At 39.8% G+C, this 23,013-nt stretch overlaps 1 protein-coding gene across 2 annotated transcripts in view; it reads left to right on the top strand.

Annotated features, from left to right (window-relative positions):
* Positions 1 to 23,013, top strand: part of CUL1 (cullin 1) — a 94,389-nt gene that overhangs the window by 46,539 nt on the left and 24,837 nt on the right. For both annotated transcript variants that reach the window (XM_075921712.2, XM_075921711.2), the window contains exons 3-8: positions 1,630 to 1,804; positions 3,393 to 3,560; positions 6,443 to 6,493; positions 7,434 to 7,524; positions 12,935 to 13,098; positions 19,263 to 19,425. In XM_075921712.2, coding sequence (XP_075777827.1) covers positions 1,630 to 1,804; positions 3,393 to 3,560; positions 6,443 to 6,493; positions 7,434 to 7,524; positions 12,935 to 13,098; positions 19,263 to 19,425 — 812 coding nt within the window. The remainder of the gene's footprint in view (positions 1 to 1,629; positions 1,805 to 3,392; positions 3,561 to 6,442; positions 6,494 to 7,433; positions 7,525 to 12,934; positions 13,099 to 19,262; positions 19,426 to 23,013) is intronic.

Raw genomic sequence — 23,013 nt, 5'->3', positions numbered from 1 at the left:
TTAATTAAATAGTCTACTAACCTCGTGAATTCTTATCGGTTAGTCAACTATTCTGTAGACTCTGGGAGCAGAGCTGGCAGCTGCTGTATCAGAGGCAGCAATGCAGGGTGTCAGGCGGGAGCTGGTCCACGAGGGGAGCCCGTTTAAAAACCAGGTCCTCTTGTGGACCAACTGCCTGTTGCCCAGTGCTGCTGCCTCTGATAAAGAGGCAGCACAACAGGGTGACAACAGCCCCTGTCTAAGGTGGGTCTGAGCTCCTGTACCTGGCATGAGCCACAATTGAGCCAAGCTGCCTGCCTGGCTCCTAATACACTTTAAAAGCAGGGCTGCAGCAGAAGTAGGTTCTGGACCTTGAGCGAGCCAGAACTGATCTGTACTGCTGGCCAGGCTGCTAAAAATGTACTGGAAAGGGTGGGGGGAAGGAAATGCATGTAGTCCATAGCATTAACCTATAAGCTTTTGCTAATCAGTTAATCAACTATACTGTTACATCCCTAGTTCAAACTAGTGCTTAAATTCCTTTCAGTTCACTAACCAGAATTTCACCTCTGCGTAGCAGGCCAGCACAATACCTATGTATCCATTTAAAGTTTAATTGGTGTTTAATTGGTCTCTGGGCTTTGAGCTACTCTTTTCCCCTATTTTAAAAGATTAGTATGGTTTACAGTATCTTCCTGTTTATTAATAAAGATGTTAATTAAGATTATTCCTACCTAGCATCAATCCCAACAGTGCTCTCCTAGATCCCTCTGTGCATTTAGATACATTTTATTATTACCTCTTAGGATTTTGAGACTTTTATAAATGGTTTACTAAAATATAAATGTATTCATAGTGTTTCCCCTTTATTCATTAATTTTGTGATTCTAGCAAAAAGTGAAGGCAGTCAGATTAGCCTGGAAAGTTTTTCTTTATGTAACCTTATGGTTGCTTTTCCTGATAGGTCACCCTCTTAGGCTACATCTATACTGCAATCCTCTTGCGGAAGTGCAAATGCAAATGGAGCGCTCATTTGCATATGCAGCACTCTCATTTTCATTTCCTCTTCCTTTCCCTTTCGCGCAAGAGGTTTTTGCGCAAAAAAGCGCTGTGTAGACGGCGCCTTTTTGCGTAAACTTCCCCTCATTTTTTTGAGGAAGAACAGCTCTTGCGCAAAAGGGAAAGGAAGAGGAAATGCAAATGTGTGCTGCATATGCAAATGAGTGCTCCATTTGCATTTGTTCTTCTGCAAGAGGCTTGCTGTATAGACGTAGCCTAAATGTATTTCATTACGTTTTTTCTCTTAATATTATTTTCTTTTATTATTTTGCTGGGAACAGAAACTAAATTAACAAGAAAGCAATTCTCAGGATACTTTTGATCTTTTGAGGAATGTTATTACATTAATTTAGTCAGAAATACTTTGTCCTGTTCTCAGCTACACTACACACTGAAATACTTTGGACAGATAACGTAATCTGTCTCCTCTTCAGTTTTTCCTGTGGGGATGCTCCTTACTGACACAACAGGTAATCCTCACAGGAGGAATAAATCATTGTTTATAAATGCTTTTTCGTGTTCATATGGAATTCCTAGAATTTGCATAGCCCATTTATCATGCACACATATATTCCTTAACTTTTCTGTCAGTCATGTTTATAACTACTGTACTAGTGTACACCAGTCTAATCAAGCACGAGGAGCTGGAGTACCTCCTTCTAAATCTAAAAAAGGCCAGACACCTGGAGGAGCTCAGTTTGTTGGCTTAGAACTGTACAAACGGCTTAAAGAATTTCTGAAGAACTACTTGACAAATCTCCTTAAGGTAAGGTGGCATCATGTCAATTAAATGAATAACTACATGAAACTCAGGTGGATTGGGGTCAAAATCCTTACTGTATATTAAAGAAAACTTTTCCTGCGGGATGACAGAGTGACAACGTGCATCACTCTCCATCCCCGCAGCCCCTCTCTTCTTCCCTCCCCTGTGTTTCAGGGAGCCACGAGCCATGTGGCCTGAGGCCTACCCCTTCTCCCCTCCCCTGTGCTCGGAGGTCCAAGGGGACAGGCCTGGCCGTGCGTGGCTTTGAACCAGACCAGCCACTCTGTGGCTGGGGGGTGAAAGACGGACCTGGCTGCGCTGCAGCTTGGGAGGGGGTGTAAGGGAGAAGGGGGGCCTGAGGAGGAGAGGGAGGAAGAAGGGGGAAATGGGGGAGGGGAGGGAGAAGGGGCCCAGGGTGGCGCAGCCCCAACCCAGCTCTCCCCAGTGGCTGGGACAAGAGTCGGGGTTGCCTACCCTTTGCAAGATGGGAATGGTGAGCTCAGTGAGCAGGGGACACAGCCCCCCAGTAGTACATTAAAGCTAAAAATATCAGAAAACATTGCCAGTAAAATTGAGTGATTTGATTTGTAGGAAATCATGACATTTAACATCTTAATTCTTCCATTAACCTTTGACTCTTTACCTTGTACACTGTGAAACAAACACACACATCACACCATTTGCTGGTGCTCATAATCTATCTGTGAAACTTTAGTTTGCTGTGAGGGTTGCTGAATTTTGTTTATGTAATGCTAACCTCAATATTATCTCTACTGACAAAAAAAAAGAAAATTGTTCATTCGGTTGAAAATGCCCTCACAGCAATTATCAATGATATACTAATAGGACTAACAATTTTTTAGGAAAAAAATCCTAGTTGTTTTTGGAATCTTGTTCAGTATTAAGATAAACCATTGCTTTCAATTTCTTTTTAATTTAAGCAAGTATATAAAGTGTCTAGTGGCCCCAACAGTTAGACTTTGTAGTCATGCAGTGACAATCCAGAGTATCCCATATTGTATCCAGAACATTCCCACAATCCATATTAATCTAGTATAAAGAGATACTTCAGTTTTCCCTGTATCCAGTTACATTTTTCTTACCGTCCAGACTTCAACCCCACATTAAAAGCCAGGTCTAATGCTTTACCTCCACCAAGGTAGCAATTTTTAACTGCAGCTATATGCAGGGATATCAAAGAATGAGACAGTATTCACTCTTGACTTTTGGGTAGCAGATATACTTTAGAAATCTAGCACGTGAACTTTTCCACTGTTCCAGGTATCTAGGTGGTATTAATAGTGGAGGCTGTAGAGTAGATCTGGCTCAATTGTTTTTACTAGATATCTAACCCATAACTTTTAACATTTTACTAGGCCACTGTCAAGGAAAGAATGGATTTACTAATACTTTGTTTCCTACATGCAGCCATACCCATTGCTATAGTAAAGATCTTACTACAGGCAACAATGTATGTTCTAAGTCATGGATTTTGGTTTATAGTAGATGATTACTTTTGTGTCTACATAGCTTATTTTTTAATAAACAATACAATGCTGTGTACAGTATTGATGGACTTGCCCTATTTCAGGATGGTGAAGACTTGATGGATGAGAGTGTGCTGAAATTTTACACTCAACAATGGGAAGATTATAGGTTTTCAAGCAAAGTTTTGAATGGTATTTGTGCCTACCTCAATCGACATTGGGTTCGTCGTGAGTGTGATGAAGGTCGTAAAGGAATATATGAAATCTACTCAGTAAGTATTTTATACAACTTCAAGTAGTTTATTTGGTTTGAATTTTAGTAAAAACATTCTGATGGAAATATAAATGTATCCCTACTCTGTTCCTACCCTCTTGCACCAGTCATCTGCTTTCTCTTCACACAAATCACCCCTTAAAACTCACTCTTTGTATGATGCTCATCAGAATTTGACAGAATTGCAAGCTTATGTGATACCTTTTTCCTTCTCCATGTCTAGACAAGCTAAATTGTGCCATTTTATATGTCCTCCAAAATTCATGTCCTTGCTCTTTTTGCCCCCAAAATATTGTTCTGTGCTCTGGTGGGGACTATCATCAGTATTGTTTGCACTTTTTTTTGCCTGGACCTTTCTTTTTCATGCAATTTAATATGATGCTGCGCAAAAAAAAACAACAACAAAAAAACCACACACCATATTTTCCTCTTCTTCCCATTCACTGGTTTTTCATCTTCCACAAAAAATGACCTTTTTCTCCCACTTTGAATGCTATTTGTGACCGCCTCCTGGTCTGCTTTTGTTTTATTTCAGTATTTAATTGATTGTATTCCATCTAAGCCTTTTCCCTGACTGTATTCTTCTGACACTGCCATTTTCTGGGGAGCAGTCCAGACTATTGAGAGGCTGTCACTTCCAGCCTTGTAACACTGAGTGCCTCAAAATTCTGTGCTGCTGTAGCTCCTTCAGGTGGATGCTTCTAGACCAGTGTTTCCCAAATGGGGTTCCGTGGAACCCTGGGGTTCTGCGAAGTGAAAATAAGGGTTCCGTGAGAAAACTCCATGACAATAATATTTTATGATTAAAAATAATATTTAAGAATTTATGAATTTTATTGAAAACAATTTTCATTTGTGCCACGATAAGTGTCCCTGTGTAATGCCAGCTAAGCCAGAGAGTGGGGACAATGATGTCACTACTCAGCGCTGTGCACGCAGTCAGTCAGTGGTGCAATTGCCTGTTATATATCATATATAAGACTGTTTTTAGGGGTTCCGCAAAATTCTTTTGAGTTTAAAAGGGTTCCATGACCAAATAAAATTGGGAAATACTGCTCTAGACAGCATACAAGCATGCACTGGTTGTGTCTGTTTTTAGGAACTCTTACTCAGCAACTCTGATTCCAGCAGGCTTCTTGTTATACCACTGCCATGTTGTGGCCTCCACCAGCCTTGGTTACACCTAGAAAGGTGACTCAAAACCCACCAGTCCTAAATTTACCTAAAATCATGTGTTCTGCGATATCCAACCCTCTTCTGGACCATTCAGGGAGAGATTATGGTTCTTTTGTTTTGTTAACATTCACTTTTGATTACAAGTAAAAACAAGATTTTTAACAAAATGAGATAGCATTTTGAGTGAGTCAAGTAAAAAGGATAGTTAGAAATAGTTACAAGAAAATAACAGTGGAAAAACACTTCCAAGGGGTTAAGATTAAACAAAACAAGCTACAACCTTTGATTGTGGTACTTACCTTACCAGTCTACTTTCCTGTAAGATGGCTGACCATTCCCTTTGCGTTTGGTTTCTTTGCCGTCTTAAATGAATCGTAACTTGGGGTTCCTTGCCCCTCTCTTTTATAGTCCAGTACATTTTTTGACTGGATTCTTCTGAAGTCTGCTCCCCAAAGAAAGCTCATTCAAGCTGTAAAGAGAGGGACATGGAATCTCTTGGTATAGGGAGGTCTTATGTTTCTTTCTTTCCCCCAATAGTGTTTGTTAAAATACAAATCGATCTGTTCCTGCAATTTCTTCTCCCTTCCATGCTGCTGAGTAGATGTATCTTTCCCTTGTTGGGTTTTTTGGTTTTTTTTTTGGTCCTATTTGTAAATTGGTCCTTCTGTATAAATTGCATTCTTATTTTCTCTTAATGTAGCCTAATGTATCTTAGAAAACCTTCAAGATGGCAGACCCACATTTCTTTGTCAAAGTTGAGGTAACTTCAGCCATGCCCAGCACCCACTCTTTGATATGAGCTCCAGTATGTTTGTAACTTTGAATTTGTCCTCTATACATACGTCATGCAATAATATAAGTGATCATCATGTCATTCGCTTTCTATTGCTATCTTGCATGACATGGTCTAGATACAGGTTTTTACATTAGTGAGTTGGAGAACAGTAAATTGCTCAGGCCAGCTGAAACTCATTACTAGATGCTAATGAGTTCTTTGCCCTCTTTCATTAGGTTGCTGTTAGACCACAAGCTACAAATCCTCTTCTATTTTATTCCTTGTATTTGAAACAGCCACTCAATAGATATGCTCTGGGTACTCTACATTTCCTCTGTATTACTTCTAAAAATTAGCCTAAACTGTCATTTCACAGTGTTCATATTCTCCCTTTCATTGAAACTTGGACTCATTGGTGAATTTAGATTGTAATATAATGAAGGAATCTTTTTATTTTAGTTTCTGTTTAATAAATATGTTATTGAACTATAAAATAATTGTATATTAAATGGGAAGATAAAAAGAGAGTTTAGGAGGGTGTCTTCAGCGAGTGTTCCTCTCCTAGCTGCTGTTCCTCTGACTGTTCGAATTCAAAGACCTTACGTCAGCCTGTAGCAGAAAATCCCATTTTTTGGTAAAATTTAAGAGTGGAGTATTTATTAAGGTAAGTGTTGGGCAATCCCATTCCTCTCTGGAGAATGAGGAAAATAGGAGTTCATAAATATTGCTATCTAGTAATTTAAATTATAGGTATGGATTTAAAACAGGCGAGCTTTCCCTGAGATAGCTTAGCTAATTGAGACTTGCTGCCATAACTAAAAGCTTCTTAAAATTAAATTCAGAATAATACATTATTTCAGTGTGCCATAAAGGATTATTCTGTGTATATATAACCATTTTCTCTTTTCTTCTTCCTTCCCCATTCTTAGCTTGCCTTGGTGACCTGGAGGGACTGTTTGTTCAGGCCGTTAAATAAGCAGGTACATATTTTATTAATACTGCATTATTTCATAAGATTAATATTGAAATGTCACAAGTAATTTTTCCAAGGTAAACTGCAAAGAGGAAGAGAAAAGGCTTCTGCTTCAATGAATTTTTAGTAATATGGGACATCAGTAAGACTGTTACATATGAGGGAAGCAAAGAGGCTCTAAATTTGTATGCACATTATAGGTATAGTTTAGCACAGAGGTTCTCAACCTTTTTTTCTTTTTTTTCCCCCTGAGGCTCTCTCCACATGCTATAAAAACTTCATGGCCCAGCTGTGACAAGACAACTATTTTTCTGCATATAAAAGCCAGGGGCAGCATTAAAGGGCAGCAAGCCGGGCAAGTGTCCGATAGACACACTGTGATGGTAAATTGCTCAGACTTTGGCTTCAGCCCCTGGTGATGGGGCTTGGGTTCTTGGGCATCAGTCCTGTGCATCATGGCTTTGGCTTTTTTTGCTCTGAGTCCTACCAAGTCTAATGCCAGCCATCCTTGTTAGACCCCCTGAAACTCGTCTGCAGCCCCACCAGGGAATACTGGATCCCAGGTTGAGAACCACTGCTTTAGCGAAGCATGGATTGGCAGGGTTCTACTATATATTTCAAATACAAACAAGGAGAATTTATAAAACCAAAGTTTAGAGATTGCTTATATGTTATAGAAAAACAGTTTAAAAACAAACAGATGCCTTTGTATTTTTTTGCAGTTCGTTAGCTGAAGTATTGAATTATAAGTTACTGATGCGCACAACTTTCAGTTAAGTTTTCGGGAGTTAAGAGGGAGTTAAGATTTAGCACATTGCCTTAAATCTTTTTCAGTCGTTTGGATTGTCCTGAGTGTGGAAATACATGTCTGAATAATTATTGTATTTATTGATGAAGTAGTTGGTTTTTTTAGTGCATGTTGACTCATTTTAATCCATATTTCAAAGGTAACAAATGCTGTGTTGAAACTGATAGAAAAGGAAAGAAATGGTGAAACCATCAACACCAGGCTGATTAGTGGAGTCGTACAATCCTATGGTAAATAAATTTTCCTTAATGTTTTATTGTAATCACTTGGAAAATCTTCCACCAGAGCCCTGAAGCAACTTTTTTTACCATAGCTGATTAAGAAAGGTTTTTGCAGTAGAATTAACTTTTAGTAATGTAATTTGCCACGTGACAATTTTTAACTTTTAATTCTATCTGGGTGTGGGGGAAGTGACAGATAGTATATATCTCTAAAACAAATTACTCTGTCCCAACTAGTAATGCAACCTTTTCTGTTTTCAGGGGCAAAAATTCATAGCTAGGAGTAATCAGAACTCTAAGCTTGTAGATGTTCTTTCAGTGATGGTCCCTATCTGTATTTCAGTCTTGAGATAAGCATGTGAAATGTGTGTTTAAGTCTGTAATTTTTGCAGGCAGTGTCCATGGATCTGCTCATGTGCTGTAGCTCCTGTTGTAGATAGGGAGGTGAATGATTACCTGATAAGCCTCGCCCTGAATTGCTCCTCTTCAGAGAAGTGACCATCAAAACTGCCTATAGGGCCTGGGTGAGGTTCATGTTTCTGCCTTGTGTAGCTCAAGCTCAGAAAACGTCTCACATAGCACTCAATAAGGCCGTAATCAGATCCAGGCTAGGAATCACCCTCTGCCTTCATACATCAGTTTCACCAGGTAGGCAGTGCCCCTCTGAACACAAGCTTGGGAATGGAGGCTAAGTCTGTTAAGCCTTAGCAGAAGGCTTCACATGAGAACCAAGGGTACTCTCACAGACTTAAGAACAGCCATCTTTGTTTAAAACCACGTCATCAGAGTAGGGATGTTAAATATCGGTCAGTTGAATAGTTGATTAACCTCATAAATTCTTATTGGTTACTCGACTATTCTGTGATCCCGGGGGGTGAGGCTGGCAGCCACTGCATTCTGGCCCCACTCCCAAGGAGCCTCCTCCCACTCCGTGCTGCTGCCTCTGTATCAAAGGCAGCAGCACGGGGTGCCAGGCAGGAGCTTGTCCACTAGCAGAGCCAGTTTAAAAATCAGCTCCCCTCGTGGACCAGCTGCCTTTTGCCCCTCACTGCTGCCTCTGATGGTTTGGCTCTTGCTTTTTTGTTCTGACTCCTTTCAGAAGGCTACTTTGTTCCATCCAAGAAGGAAGAGTTTTTGTTCTCAGCTACCACCTAAGGCTTTGGTGGAGCAGGGGACTACAGAGAAGTCCAAGCAATAGCAAATGCTGCTATTTCTCATAAAAGACACTGGTGATTTGACCTAGGTACCAAAGGTCTTCTCTTACATTGTCCTCTACTTCACAATCTCAAATTATCAAGGCTAATTCTGAGTTTTACTAATGACATGTTTTTGGAATTTGACCAGCTCCCAAGGAGTTTAGGGTTCACTTACAAGACTTAGTGGATGAGTTCAGATTGATGGCAAAAAACTTCCTTTTAAGCTTTGATGGATACAGCAAATACTGCATCTAAGAGGGTGGCTACTGCCATTGTTATAATGAGAATCGTGGTTGCCATTCTCAACTTCCCTAGTGAGGTGCAGAATACCTTCCAAGATGTGCCCTTCAATATCATCACAATAAGATTGATGAGTGTCCCTACTAGCTCAAACTTGAGGACAGCTCTGCTCACTGGGCACATATAGCTCTTCCCCCAAGAGAAAACACTGTAGATAAGCATAGCTCCTCAACCATTATACCACCATTGTCCTCAGGAGGCACCATGCAAGAGATAGAGGGTCTCTAAATCCAGTAACCCAGCCTTTGCTACATCCATCGTATCTTACTCTAGCCCCCAAGTGAAGAGTTTCTTTTGATGGAGCTGTCAAGGGCAACATCAGTTTATTGATACCACTTAGTACACTTCCACTGATATATGAGGCTGCCTTACTCAATTTTCCAAAAACTGGAGGGCCCTAACAACAAACAAATGGTATTAGAGATTGTTTGTGGCTGCTGTTTGATGGTTTCTAGTACCTCTTAGCCATAAACCCCCTTCCTAATTCCTTTTCAGGGCCCACTGTCATAAGCAGATTCTGCACCAAGAGGTGAATTCCATTCTCCCACCAGAGCCATAGCAAGGGTTCCATCTCAACATCCAGGGAAGAGTTTCTATTCATCTTATTATTTGATCCCTAAGAAGTATGGGAGGTGGAGGCCAATTCTCAGTTTGACACAGTTGAATAGGTTCATTCAAAAACTAAAATTCAGCATAATACCTTTGGAATCCATAATTCTCCAGTTAACGGACACATGGTTTATAGCTCTTAACATGTAGTCCCCATAGGAGTTTCCTTGGGTTCCTCTCTGATCACGAACATTATGAATTCAGAATCCACCCTCTTTGGTCTTGTTTCAGCACACAGGGTTTTTACAAAGGTTTTTCAGTTGTGGCCGCTTGAATGAGAAGAGAGGGATTTATAATCTTTCCTTACCTCAGCAACTGGCTTCTGATAGGTAGTTCCTACAAGGAAAGTTCAGTGGGCAACCGTTGTTGTGCTCAGCCTTCTGCCTTTCCTCTGATATGCCACAGGACTACTAATTATTAACAACGATGAGATTCATACATTTTATGCATGAGATGTTGGCCTCGACTACAACAAAAATGTATTGACATCTCGAAAGATTCAGGCAATGAGTGCTCTGATCAGGTCACTCTCAGACCCAGATCAATCAATCAAAACTTGCCTTTCCCTCCTTGGCCACATGACCTTATTCATATACTTGATGCCACTTGCCAAGATTTATCTTTGCTGCATACAAGCCTGGCTTCTCTTCATGCCCACATCAAGAAGGGTATCTTAAATGGTAGATGACCGTTCCATCCCAAGTTTTTTTTGGTGAACAAAACAGGAGAAGGCTCAGGTGGCAAATCCCTTTCCTCACTCAACCTCCTGTGGTAACCATTGTTAGCCTCCCTTTGGGTTGAATAGCTCACATGAATTATCATATGGAACAAAATATCTAGGCTCTATGGACGTCCTAGAACTGGGAAGTCCATCAACCTTGCAAACCCTTCCTCTCACTCACCCAATCCATAAATGTCCAACTAATATCAAACAGTATTATAGATAGTGGTATTTTATGCAAGTAATTGTGTGTGTGTGGTGGAGGGCAGCAGCCCATGGTGATATCTCTCCCTTTGTGTATTGAAGTAGTCCCTTCTTTGGAATTGGTGCATCAACAATCACATAACCTTACTAGCAACATATTTACCAAAGGTATAAAACTCTTTAGGGGACAGGTTAAGCAGACATTTTTTCCTCAGTCACCAGCGGAGGAGTCATAATTCAGTTCTTGAAGGCATCTTCATCCAGAGGGCAATTCCAGTCTAAGAACTTTTTGTCTACTGAGAGAACAAGAAAATTTCTCGGTGCTATTCCAGAGCAGCCCTGGGAAAGGGTTTAATGGAAGATACCATACTGGTATCCTGGAAGGGTCTCTTTGGGTATGCCTTTTCTATCATCCCATTGATATCACAGGTTCTACAGAAAATCCATGAAGACAGTGCTTGAATCATTCCCATTGGGACCAAATGGCTAAGACAGTTTTGAATTATGGATCTGGTTAAGTTCTCAGTTCACTTACCCATGAACATCCTCACATTGCCAGACTTCCTAATCCAGAATAAGGAAAAGTTGAAGCACTCCAGTCCAGGATTGATACAACTCAAAGCCTGGCATTTAATGGGTATCAGAAATAGTGTGCTCGTGTTCTAAAAGGGTGCAATCCATCCTTATTCAAAATAGCAAAGACTCTACAAGAAGCTGTTACTCAGGAAAATGGAAAAATGTCTTAATTTGAACTCTCAAATTCATCTGCAAAATCTGCTAGATCTCTGCTATCATAGTGTATCATCTTATGCTTAAATCTTCAGATTTTCTTCTGATTCTCTGCAAGTGTATTTAGCAGTGATTGTCACTTTCTCTCCTCCAATCAACAGCCATACTATATTCATTCATTCTGTCACAACTGAATTGCTGAAAGGGACTATTAAATCCTTTACACCATTGGTGAAAATTACACCTTGGTGGGACCTCAGTTTTGTTTTACCGTTGCTCATTAAACCTCCGTTTGAGCCACTAACCTCGTGCTTTGTTGTCCATCAGTCCATGAAGCTGGCCTTCTTAAAAGCTGTAATGTCAGCCATAGAGCTTGGAGCATTTAGGGTGCACCCACCACTATAGCTCTTTCTGTAGAGAGAAGATGGTCTTGTGACCTCACCCTAGATTCATTCCTAAAGTAGTTTTTGAGTTTCATATGAGTCAGGTAATCCACTTGTCTCAGATGAAAGGTGATATTCTGTAGGCATCTGAAGGCTTTAGCCTTTTATCTGCAAAGAAGAAAAGATATTAAAAAGATACCTTAACTATTTGTTTCCATAGCAGAGTGCCACAAGGACTCCTGTGAAGTAAGCTGATCAAGACCCAGATGATGGGGCTTGCGGCCCCAGCAAGTCTAATGCAGGCCCTGCTTGTTGGAGCCCCCAAAACTTGAGATGAAGTGGGTCTTTCCCACGGAAGCTCATAACACTATATATTTTTGTTAGTCTCTGATATGCCACAGGACTACTAATTATTTTTAATGTTACAGGCTAACATGGCTGCCCCTCTGAGATTTGTTCTATAGTACAGTCAGCAGCTTGGAGCTGACTGAGGCATACAGTCCTGGCCAATTTTTAATCTGCTGTCTTTGCCAGCTTCTCCAGAAAAACACATTTGTTCAAGGCTGCACTCTTTGTGGAGTTCTGTTAATTGACTTAAAAATGTGAAGTGTCATAAGAGAATGTGATGATTCTATTCTGTTTAAATTCCTAATAACTGCATGTCACTTTATTTTCATACTTTGGGATAGGTTAAGGACATTTCAGCTTCAGTTCTGATTTTCTTTGTACAGCGTATAGTATTTGTCAGACTTCGGAACTCAGCCGAAGTTCATGTTTCTGTGAAATAACATCAATTTTCAGGACCTGTTCTTTGTTCTCTCTTTGTGTAATGCCTCGTATAATAGGATACTGTTCCATGACTCGGGCTCTTAAATGTTACAGTAATTCAAATGAGTAATAAAATAAAGACCACTTTATTCAGTAGGTGAAATATATACCTGTTTGAAAGAAGATGAGCAAGAAACTAAATGGATACTTTTGTTCCAGAGATCAAATTGTGAAAATCAATTTATTTTCATGAGTTTTTATTTAGATGAAAACTGTAAGCACACATTGTCAGTTTCATCTATCCTCAGTAAAGTTGTCTGAATTTTTTTTTATACAGAATAGATTCATAATTAATTGGGGGGGCGGGTCTCTTGGTGCACATCATTGGTTTAGAATTAAGGATGCACTTCTGTGATTCATAACTAATTGCGGAGAGAACTAAACATTCAAAATGTATAGTAGATCATTTAATGGAGGGTCAATTAATCATTGTGTACTTTGGTTTTTAGTGGAACTGGGACTGAATGAAGATGATGCCTTTGCAAAGGGACCTACGCTAACAGTGTATAAAGAGTCTTTTGAATCTCAGTTTCTTGCTGACACAGAGAGGTTTTATACGAGAGAAAGTACTGAATTCTTGCAACAGAACCCAGTCACAGAATACATGAAAAAGGTGAGCTATTATTAAGTAGCTGGAGTTCAGTGCTTATTTCCTAGATCCAAAAATCCATTGGAGGTAAGCACTGATAAAATATTTGAGTTCTTAAGATGATAATTATTGTAGTAAAGCAAAAATACTTGCTGTCTTTCCGCTGCATTTTCAACAGAGGTGTTCTTATTCCTATCTCTGTTGCTCTTAGTTGGTTTGAAATTCCTCCCCTTAAGTGTTTTTACAGTGATTTGAAACTCTCCTTTCTTAATGAGCATAGCAAATGAAGTGATTGCATACATTCAGGTACGTCAAAGGCCTGTCAAATTTCCCAATGAAAAAGCTATTAACTGTTGTAGTGGCTTACAGGCCCCAGTTTCCATTCCAGTACTAAGAGTTGGGCTTGTAAATGGTACCAAAGGGCCTCACTGCCTTTGTTGGTTAGACAAAATCCCCTTTTCATCAAGAAGCAGATTTTAGGAAAAGTTCAGCAGAATTCTCTTTGAGAGCATTTGTTGTTCCAGCATGAGAGGGAAAGGTCTTTTTTGTTTGGTTTGCAGTGCAAAGGTATTTCACTTGCTGCTTCCCCAATGGCCCAGCTGTATTGGAGTAGACAATAGATAGTCTCCTCTTTTGACATTAAAACAAGTCAGAGACATTCTTTTTGGCTTTTGCATTTTTGCTTTAATTGATGCCTACCATCAGCAATCTCTTTTAAGCACTTTTTATTCTGCCAAGTTTCAAAGAGTGATTGTGCAAGCTATGAGCTCTTACATGCATCGGAATAGCAGATGTTAATGTACCCCGAATCTGGTGACCATTTTATTGTGATGTAGTTTGCTCAGATCCTTTGTCCTGCCTGTGGCTGAAATCCATATAGGCTTCCAAAAAGATCAAGGCACGTGAAAGAGTGTGGAGAATTAATGTGATTGCAAACAGGAAGAAGGCTGAGTACTGCACACTAAAAATTATTATTAGATTTAAGAATTGAAACGATCTATACCAAACCTTGCCTGTCTTGTTTTTAAGAGACAAAGGCCCAGATCCTCAAAGGTACTTAGGTCTTGATCTATTCATTGGTGTTATCCTAATTTCAGGGTATCATTTGTCTTAAAGTAGGAGCCAGGTTCTCTATGCAATGCAAAGGGAGACTTGTGTGCCTAAGAAAGGGATCCTTGGATGCCTGCAGGCTGAGCTGTGAGCCCCCTAACTTAGCCAGAGTGAAACTGAGAAAGAGGGGCTTATGTGCTAGAAGCTGACCAGGAGCACCTGGCTAATGGGCCACAAATAGTCACCTTCCCCTGTTCAGGACTCTCAAATACAAAGACTCTGAAGTTAGGCACCAAATCCAAGTTAGCCACTTAAGTAACCTGTGTTTTCTGCTGGATTCTTCTGTCATTCTTGCCCCACATTCACTGTGTCTCTGGCCATCTTATATGTAGGTGCTGGGCTGCCCAGATGTCTCAGTGATCTTCATCTGGACTTGCTATTCATGGTCTGACAGATGTCAGGACTTAGGTCTGCTGACTTAGGAATGTGATGATTGGACTGAGCCTCACTGGTGAGAGAGGTGTTCCCTTGCCTAGTTTGAGAAAATCCCAGGGGGCCTGCAAAATCTCAATTTACCTTGAGCTCCAAGTTTTTCCTTAACTGTGGGAAGCATCAGAGCTTTGCATATGCCAGCTAATAGAAATGTAGATGGCATGGGGATTTAGTACCAGTGGCACCTAAATGATATATGTAGGCCCTGGAGACCACATTGCAAAAAACACAACAAAAACAACCATCAGACCACTTCCTTATCAAACTGGTCCCCATAGAAGTGGGGATAGATTATTTAATCTATCTCCTCTGGATCTTCTAGGGCAGTGGTCACCAACCAGTAGATCAGGATCTACAGATAGATCTTGCAGCCTCTGACAGGTGATCCTGACTGGTTTGGCCAGGGAGCTATCAAGTGCTGGCACTTCAGTTGCCTCTCCACCCACTGTCACGCTTCTCCTGCCCTCTGCTTTGGAGCTGCCCTCCTGGGAGCCTCCTGCTTGCTGCGCAGGGTATTGGAGGGAGCAAGGAAGTGCTGATGTCAGGGCTCCCCCCACTTCTGTACTGTATCTCCACACAGAGAGAATGGGATGGAGGGATTCAAATCTCTGTCATTCTCTCACACTGTGTGTGTCTGTCATTCTCACAAACACACTCTGTCCTTCACTCTCATCTCCTGACCCAACATACATGGGGGGTTGCTATTATTTGTTTTACTGCTTGCAAAGTGGGTTTGTTTTGGTTTTTGACTGGTCTGTGTATTTCATAATTTTCATTTCTCTCTCACGCTTACATTTAATTCTATTGAGTAGTGAGTTCTACAATGCCTAACCTATTGTGGCTGGAGTAATTATTCCTATGGTAAATGCTGCTCCTGAAAGTGGCTGTCATGTCCCTGCAGGCCCTGGGAGAGGCAGAGCACGAGGTCTCTCCACATGCTGTCCTTGCCTGTAGACACTACTCCTGCAGCTCCCATTGATCAATAACGGGGAACCTTGGCCAGTAGAAGCTGTGGGCTCAGTGTCTGTAGATGGGGGGCAACACATGGTGCTACAGAGCCATTGATGTACATGCCAGCTGCTTTCAGGAGTGGTGCAGGTTCAGAGCAGGATTTATCCTGCCTTAACCCCACTGTTCCACCACCTGGAAGCTGTCTCAGTTAAACGGTGCCCAGCCAGAGCCTGCTTCCTGAATTCCTGTCCCAGCCCTGAACCTTCTTCTGCACCCAACCTCTTGCCCCAGACGTGAGTCTCCCTGCACCCAAACTCCTTCCCAGAGTTTGCACCCTGAAACCCCTCCTAGATCCCAATCCCTACCCTGGGATAAGCCCAGATCCCCTCCCATACTCCAGACTCCTTGGCCCAAGACCAAAGGATGTACCCCTACCCTAGCCTGGTGAAAGTGAGTGAGGATAGAGGAGGATGGAGTGAGCAGGGTGAGGCCTTGGAGAAGAGGTGGAGCAGGGGCGGGAAGGAAAATGGGGCAAGGGTATTTGGGTTTGAGGTAGACCTTACCTTGCACTTAAATTGAAAAAAGTGATTGTGTGGTTAAAAAGTTTTAAGAACACTGTTCTAGGGTAATGAACCCTACTAAATAGCACTAGGTAAAAACTGAAATTATTGGATAATTTCATTGGCAAGTCTCTCTGACAATTAGGAACAAGTTGGTTAAAGATTATTTGACAACTTTGAGCCTGATTCGTTGGATCAGTTTTATTGTATGCAGAATAAATAGATCTTGTTTATCTCAGATAATGGTCATTATATACATTTTCAATAAATTCCCTCTTCAAAGTGATTCCATCTTCCTTCCCATTTGATTTGATGAAAACATGGGCTTTTTGTGTACTCTAATGAAAACATGATTACATGCTTTGCAACTGTAGTCCTAGAGCGCTCTTGATGCTGTTTCATCAGACCTCAAACTAGAAGGAGCTAGCTTGGAACTTTAAAATATACAAAAGTTTTAAGGGTACATTAAAATCCATCCTAACATAATTGAATTTGAGTTATTTACTGAGTATCAATCAATCTCAGATATATCTAGCTTTGTGTTCCAATAACTGTTGAATCAGCAATTCTTATTTCCCTTTTGATTTATTGCTCTGGCTTTTTCTGTCCTCTCAAAAGAGAAAAGGAAGAAAACCTTATCACACACAAACAAAAATAGTCAGTATTAGCAACAGCACTGAAAAGTGAAGGAATCCCAGTACCGTAAATCCCAATCCAAACGTTGGGTTCATCCAGCATTCATCCTCAAATGAATTCAGTTGAAGCGAACAAACAAAAAAAGCTGTGCATTAGACACCAGTCTAAAGAATATGGGAACACACAGAATACACGGAGACCAAGGGATGTGGGCCTTCAGGAAAAATGCATGCAGTGGGGCTAGATACTAGATAACTGAAACAAATTTCTTCTCCGCTGATTCTTTTCTATGGTCTCACTACAGTGGTAGAAATACCCACACAAGTTAACCTAACTGTTTAGTTGCTATTAGGTATTAAATTATTTCTCCTGCTTTTTCCTCTTCAGTGTGCAGATAGTGTCGGTCGGGTATTTTGAGTCCAATATCACAGGATGTTTAATTTTTCTTTGGTTTCGTAGACAATGCTTGTGCTCATACATTGTGGTGATCTGTACAATATAAATATCTGGAACAGAATTGTTCTCTTCATCAGTATTAGTAAAATGAGACTCCAAAAAGCAAATTGCACTTGATTGACTCCAGTGGCTTTCATGCCAGGAGCTAAATTCTTGGTGACGAGAGAGGGTATTTATTGCACAATAATTTCTTAATCCATACTACTTATGGTACATGATTGTCCAGAACACTTTTAGCTCTGTATAAGCACATGGAGGTTCAAATATGATTTATGATGTAAAATGGCTATAGTCAGTTTCTTACTTGAAGTTCAGAAATGGACATTAGCTATGCATTGTAATATATTTGCTGAATTAAAAGGAAATATGCTCTCACTCCATGGGAGATGGGAAGGAGTAAAGGTGTGATAGTCTGTGTAGCCATAGGTAAAGGATGGATTCATAGAGACCCATCAAAGTGAAAAATCACAAATTCTGGCTGAGGTTTATTATCTGTTATTACTCTAAACACCGAAGAGTATTTCAACAGGTTAATATTGAAATTTACTTTTTACTTTTTCCTGTTTTTATTTCTTTGTGTATTTCTTCTGTATAATCAGTTGGTTTCCAATGTTATTTTTGAGGTATCTCTCCTCTTGCTTTGTGAAATGCTTAATAAAATAGAATTTTGAAAGCACAGAGATTGGCAGAGGAACTTGAGCAAGTGCCATATGAGAAATTATTTTGAGCTAATTTTTTGGAAATGAATACATTTCAAGTTGAGTGTTTCTCTTTTGACCAGTACATTTCTTGATACTATCTATAAGAAGAAGGGGCTAAGCAATGGAGTCTCTTGACTCATAGAAATGTAAATATTGCTGGGGACTAAATCAGTTCTCCTTCTAGTCCAGTGCTATGGACACTGGCCAGTACCAGATGCTTCAGAAGAATGTGCAATAAATCTTGCAGTGGGCAATTTAAAGAATAATTTGCTTGTAGGGAAGGTTGATTCCTAATCCCCACAGTCTTTTCCCTTGAAGTATGAGGCTATATATCGAGATTAACCAATAAGATTAGGCTATCCATTAATCGTCTAGTTGACTACTTGTTGACATCCCTAATAGAAATGAATTTAGCTAACGATTAGTGTCTGCATGATTTGAAATTTTTATTTTGTGCAAGGCCTTTCTGTCCATCTAATGTGTAGGTTTTAAAACTCAGTGTGGGCTTATCCTTAATGCTTAGTTTAACAGTTAGGAACATGAATAAACCTGTGTTCTAATTTTCTTTATCTTGTGATGGATTTTTTTAATAAAAATATCCGTAGTCTGCAATGTGGGGCCCCTTGTGCCCCTTCATCTAACCCTGCTGTTTTTACAGATCATAAAGAGAATTGTTAGCATATTCTACAAACAAAATTTAGACAATTGGTGATATACACATAAATTCAGTTTTAAGTTTTGCAATAAACACTAAACAGTTAGGATTTTAGATCAGCAGAAATATATATATGTAGGTTTCCAAGGATTAAAATAAATACTAATGCAGTTTGTGAATTTTGGAGAGTTTTTGTATGTAATCCTATATGCTGTATTTATGAACCCCCTAACCCATGTTGTGCGCATACTGTAAAATTGTTTACTTTTGTCTGTTAATTTTAGTGTAAGTATACAGGACCTTCTCTTCATGTTTATTTTTAACTGTACACTGGAAAGCCTGAAGTCTTAAATGCCGCAGATGCTCTGCCATGATTGATTTCTCATTTATTTTGAAAATATTGCTGTTCAGAGCCATAGGATGAAAATATTTTTCAGTGATGTTTTGCTGTTTTAACAGATTAAAACAGGAAAATTAATGATGTCGACACTAACACAAAGTATTACATATAAACAAAAAGAAGCTGCACTATTTTTCCTGTGAGAACAATATTCTCTGTATTTAAATAGACAGCTATAATGTTACATCAACAGATTTTTTTTTTAATCAGTTTATACTGCAGCCATTGGTTTTACTGCTGTTCCATCTCAGCTGTTATACATTAGTACATGGATCTTTGTTCTGTAGGCAGAAGCTCGTCTTTTGGAGGAACAGCGTAGAGTTCAGGTTTATCTTCATGAGAGCACACAGGATGAATTAGCACGAAAATGCGAGCAAGTACTTATTGAAAAACACTTGGAGATTTTTCATACAGAGTTTCAGAACTTACTGGATGCTGACAAAAATGAAGGTGAGTTGGTTCAAATTTCAGTTTTGGAGTTTCTCAGAGATGATGCCCCTTAATAGTACTAATGATCATAATATTGCTAACTTTGATATCTTTGGTGTGGTTGCATCAAAAGGTGCAGTTAATGCTGGATAAAGAAATTTAAAATCTGAGAAATGGGAAATTTTTAATAAAAGGAAATCCATAGAGTCAGCTCAGTGGCTACTCAAAACACTGGTGTGAGATAGATGGAATGCATAAGAAAAAAGGAGGGGGAGGGAAAAATTGCATTGGAAGGTACAAGTAATTTTAATTCAGGCAAAAAGAGATCCATTTTATTAGAGAAATAGGTCTTACTAATGGAAACGAACATTTATTTATTTATTTATTAGATATTTTTTGCTCCCTTCTCTCTTTAAAATATTTGAAGCTGCTTACCAAAATTTTAAAACACTATATATATATATATTATTATTTTATTTTTATGTATAAAATAAAATTGTATAAAGAAAATAAAAAACAAGACCGCAAAAGGGGGGGGGGGGACATAAAACCTGCTAAACCACCTCAGGAGGAGGACACACGCATGTGCGCGCGCACGCCAATAAAAGCATGGGTACAAAAGGTTAGCTTTAGCTTGGCAACAAAACAGTGCCAACTTTGGTGCCAGGCTAATATCCCGGGGGAGAGAATTCCATAGCTTGAGAGCAAAAACTGAGAAGGCCCTACTCCACGTAGATGTTAACTGTATCTCCGTAAGTGGTGGAACACAGAGCAAAGCCTCCCCAGCTGACCTCCATCCCTGGGCAGGTTCGTATGAGAGGAGATGGTCTTTCAAATACCCCACTCCCAACCCATTTAGAGCTTTATAAGTCATAACCAAGACCTTGAATTGTGCCTGGAAACATACCCGAAGCCTGTGCACTGGTATAATGTGCTCTGTTAGTTAAAACTCGAGCAGCTGCATTCTGGACCAGTTGAAGCTTCTGAACTCTCTTCAGAGGCAGTAGTCCAATGGGGATGTGACAGGAGCATGAATTACCATAGCAAGGTCATTCTTATTCAGGAAGGGTCACAGCTGGTGGATCAGCTGAAGCGGCCCAAAAGCACTGATTACCAAGGAAATCTGGTTCTCAAATGTTAAAAAAGGGTCCAGGAGGACACCCAAGCTGCATACCTGTTCTTTGAGGGGAAGTATACCCCCCATTTAGAACAGGTAACATATCATATTCCCAGACAGATGGCTTCCTGTTCTACAGGACCTCGGTCTTACCTGGATTCAGCTTCAGTTTATTTGACCTCATCCAGTCACTGCCTCCAAACACTAGTTCAGATCCGTCTCTGCCACACCTGGATTTGATGTCACAGAGAAATAAAGTTGGGTGTCATCTGCGTATTGATGGCACTGTCCTCTAAATCTCCTTATGACCTCTCCCAGCCATTTCATGTATATGTTAAACAGCATAAGGGACAAGAGGGAACCTTGTGGTACTCTGTAGTACAGTTGCCATGGGGTCAACCAGAAGCCCCCAGCTCCATCTTCTGAGAGCGTCCCATCAGCTAAGACTGGAACCACCACACAACAGTGCCTCCGATACCCAACTCCGCCAGGTGCTCTAGAAGGATGCCATAGTCGATGGTATAGAAAGCCACTGAAAGGTCCAAGAGAATTAACAGAGACATACTCCCCCCATCTGTCTCCCGGCGTAGGATGTTTACTAGAGCAACCAAAGCTGTTTCTGCTCCAAAACCAGGCCTGAAGCCAGACTGAAATGAATCAATATAAATGGATCAATGGAGAATATAAACTTCAGTAGTTAATATCTAAAATGGGGGCTAAAAGAGCTTAGAGAGAGAGAATTTGAGGAATATATAACTAAAGGAATATTTATAAGAAATTGTTTGAAGTATAGTAGGCACAAGACTTCTGTGGGAGAGACAATGGATCTGCTTATTGCCACGATTGAATGTCTTTCAGAAGGCACAGGCAAAGATAGGGACAGTGAAGTGATTTGATTGTATAACGATAACATTAAGAAATAATTACAAAAAACAACTGTAATGGAGGACTAGAGTGGCCAACACTACTTATTTTTATCAAAGGTACAAAGGATTATCCTACAGAATTAGGCCAGCAATCTCCTTCATTCACTAGCAGGAAAAAGAGCTAAGAAACCATTTACTGTACTAAAAATACCACTGCCGAACAATAAGAAACTAATGCTTTTAACTAACTTTTTAAAAATATAGTACTATGCATATAATGGTTCAAGTGAGCTCTTGTGTGTACCATATAATGATAAATCCCTTAAAACATCTGCCCCTGGTCTATACTAGACCAGTTCTACAAAATGCATAATGGAGTCAGCTTACCTTCAGCCGAGCCATAGTGACGGGAGCAAATGCTCTCTTGGGCTGCCCTTACTCCTCGTAAGCAGCAGGACTACCCAATGTTGGTGGGGACTGCCCTCAGCGTTTGATTTATAGGTCTATACTAGACCTGCTAAATTGAATTCTTGAAGATCGACCTCTGGAGCATCTGTTAAGTATAGACGTGCCCTTAGTGCATCTTTGTCCACCTCTCCAAGTCTCTGTGCATTAATTTTACCAATGTCTATGATACCAAATCTCTGAGCAGCTTTTTAAATAGCCACTGGTTTTGTAAAAGTTTCTTTCCTCTTAAATTGTTTTCACTTGCACAACTGGCAGTAATTGTTCCTTGGTCATTTTAAGTACCAGTATCTTATAACTCAACATGGCTAGAAACAGCTGCTTTAACCTATTGCCTGGGAATTCAGTCTTAATATAAATCATCTGTATCTAGTCTTGAGACCTCTGTATCTAGTCTCAAGTCATTGGAACTAAGCTCATGAAGCATTGAAGTAAATTATTTTAGATTATTTTAACTCCGCAATGAAAATGGTATATAGTTACATGCAATAATATATTATTTATAGCTCATCTGCCAGAAATGTGTTGTCTTGTGATCCTCCATATATAAGGTACATTAGGCACGCTGTATTACAAACCACTCGCTCTTGAGGTATTGTGTAATTGCTTAAGCATATTATGCAATAATAATAATATAGGAGACTGTGTGCATTAGTCAGCTGGTATCTAAGCACATCAGTACAATTAATGCCAGGAATAAATGTCTTTATTAAACATTGTATAAGATGTCTTAGGAAAAATTACCTTAGAAGACAAATGCAACAAGCAGGCTGAAGCTTTCATGGATTTCTAAGTATAACTAGGCTGATTCAACAATGCTTGTTCCTTCACTTTTGAGATATGGCTAACAACCACATGAGTTACATTCTCTCATAGAATTACTGTTCAGGAGATTTTACCAGGGACCTGAAACAAAAAGAGGGAACTGTGGATCAGATAGTCTTGATGTGTGTGTGTGTATATATATAAAACTACAGAAAAAACTATTTTAGAAAAAGCTTGAGGCAGTTTGTATATATCATCCTGAAAGTTCATCAAGTTATAAGTGACTAAATTTAAAAAGTTAGCCAATATTAATGTAGGAGTCACTAGTGTTCCGTATTAAAAGGCACCATTTTTGTGTGGTTTATATTTTGATATAGTGTACTGCCTTTTATTTAA

The sequence above is a fragment of the Pelodiscus sinensis genome, chromosome 2, assembly GCF_052426305.1.
Source record: "Pelodiscus sinensis isolate ZL-2025 chromosome 2, ASM5242630v1, whole genome shotgun sequence".
NCBI lineage: Eukaryota > Metazoa > Chordata > Testudines > Trionychidae > Pelodiscus > Pelodiscus sinensis.
Note: the sequence above shows the minus strand (reverse complement) of the source record. Positions and strands in the feature narration are given on the sequence as shown.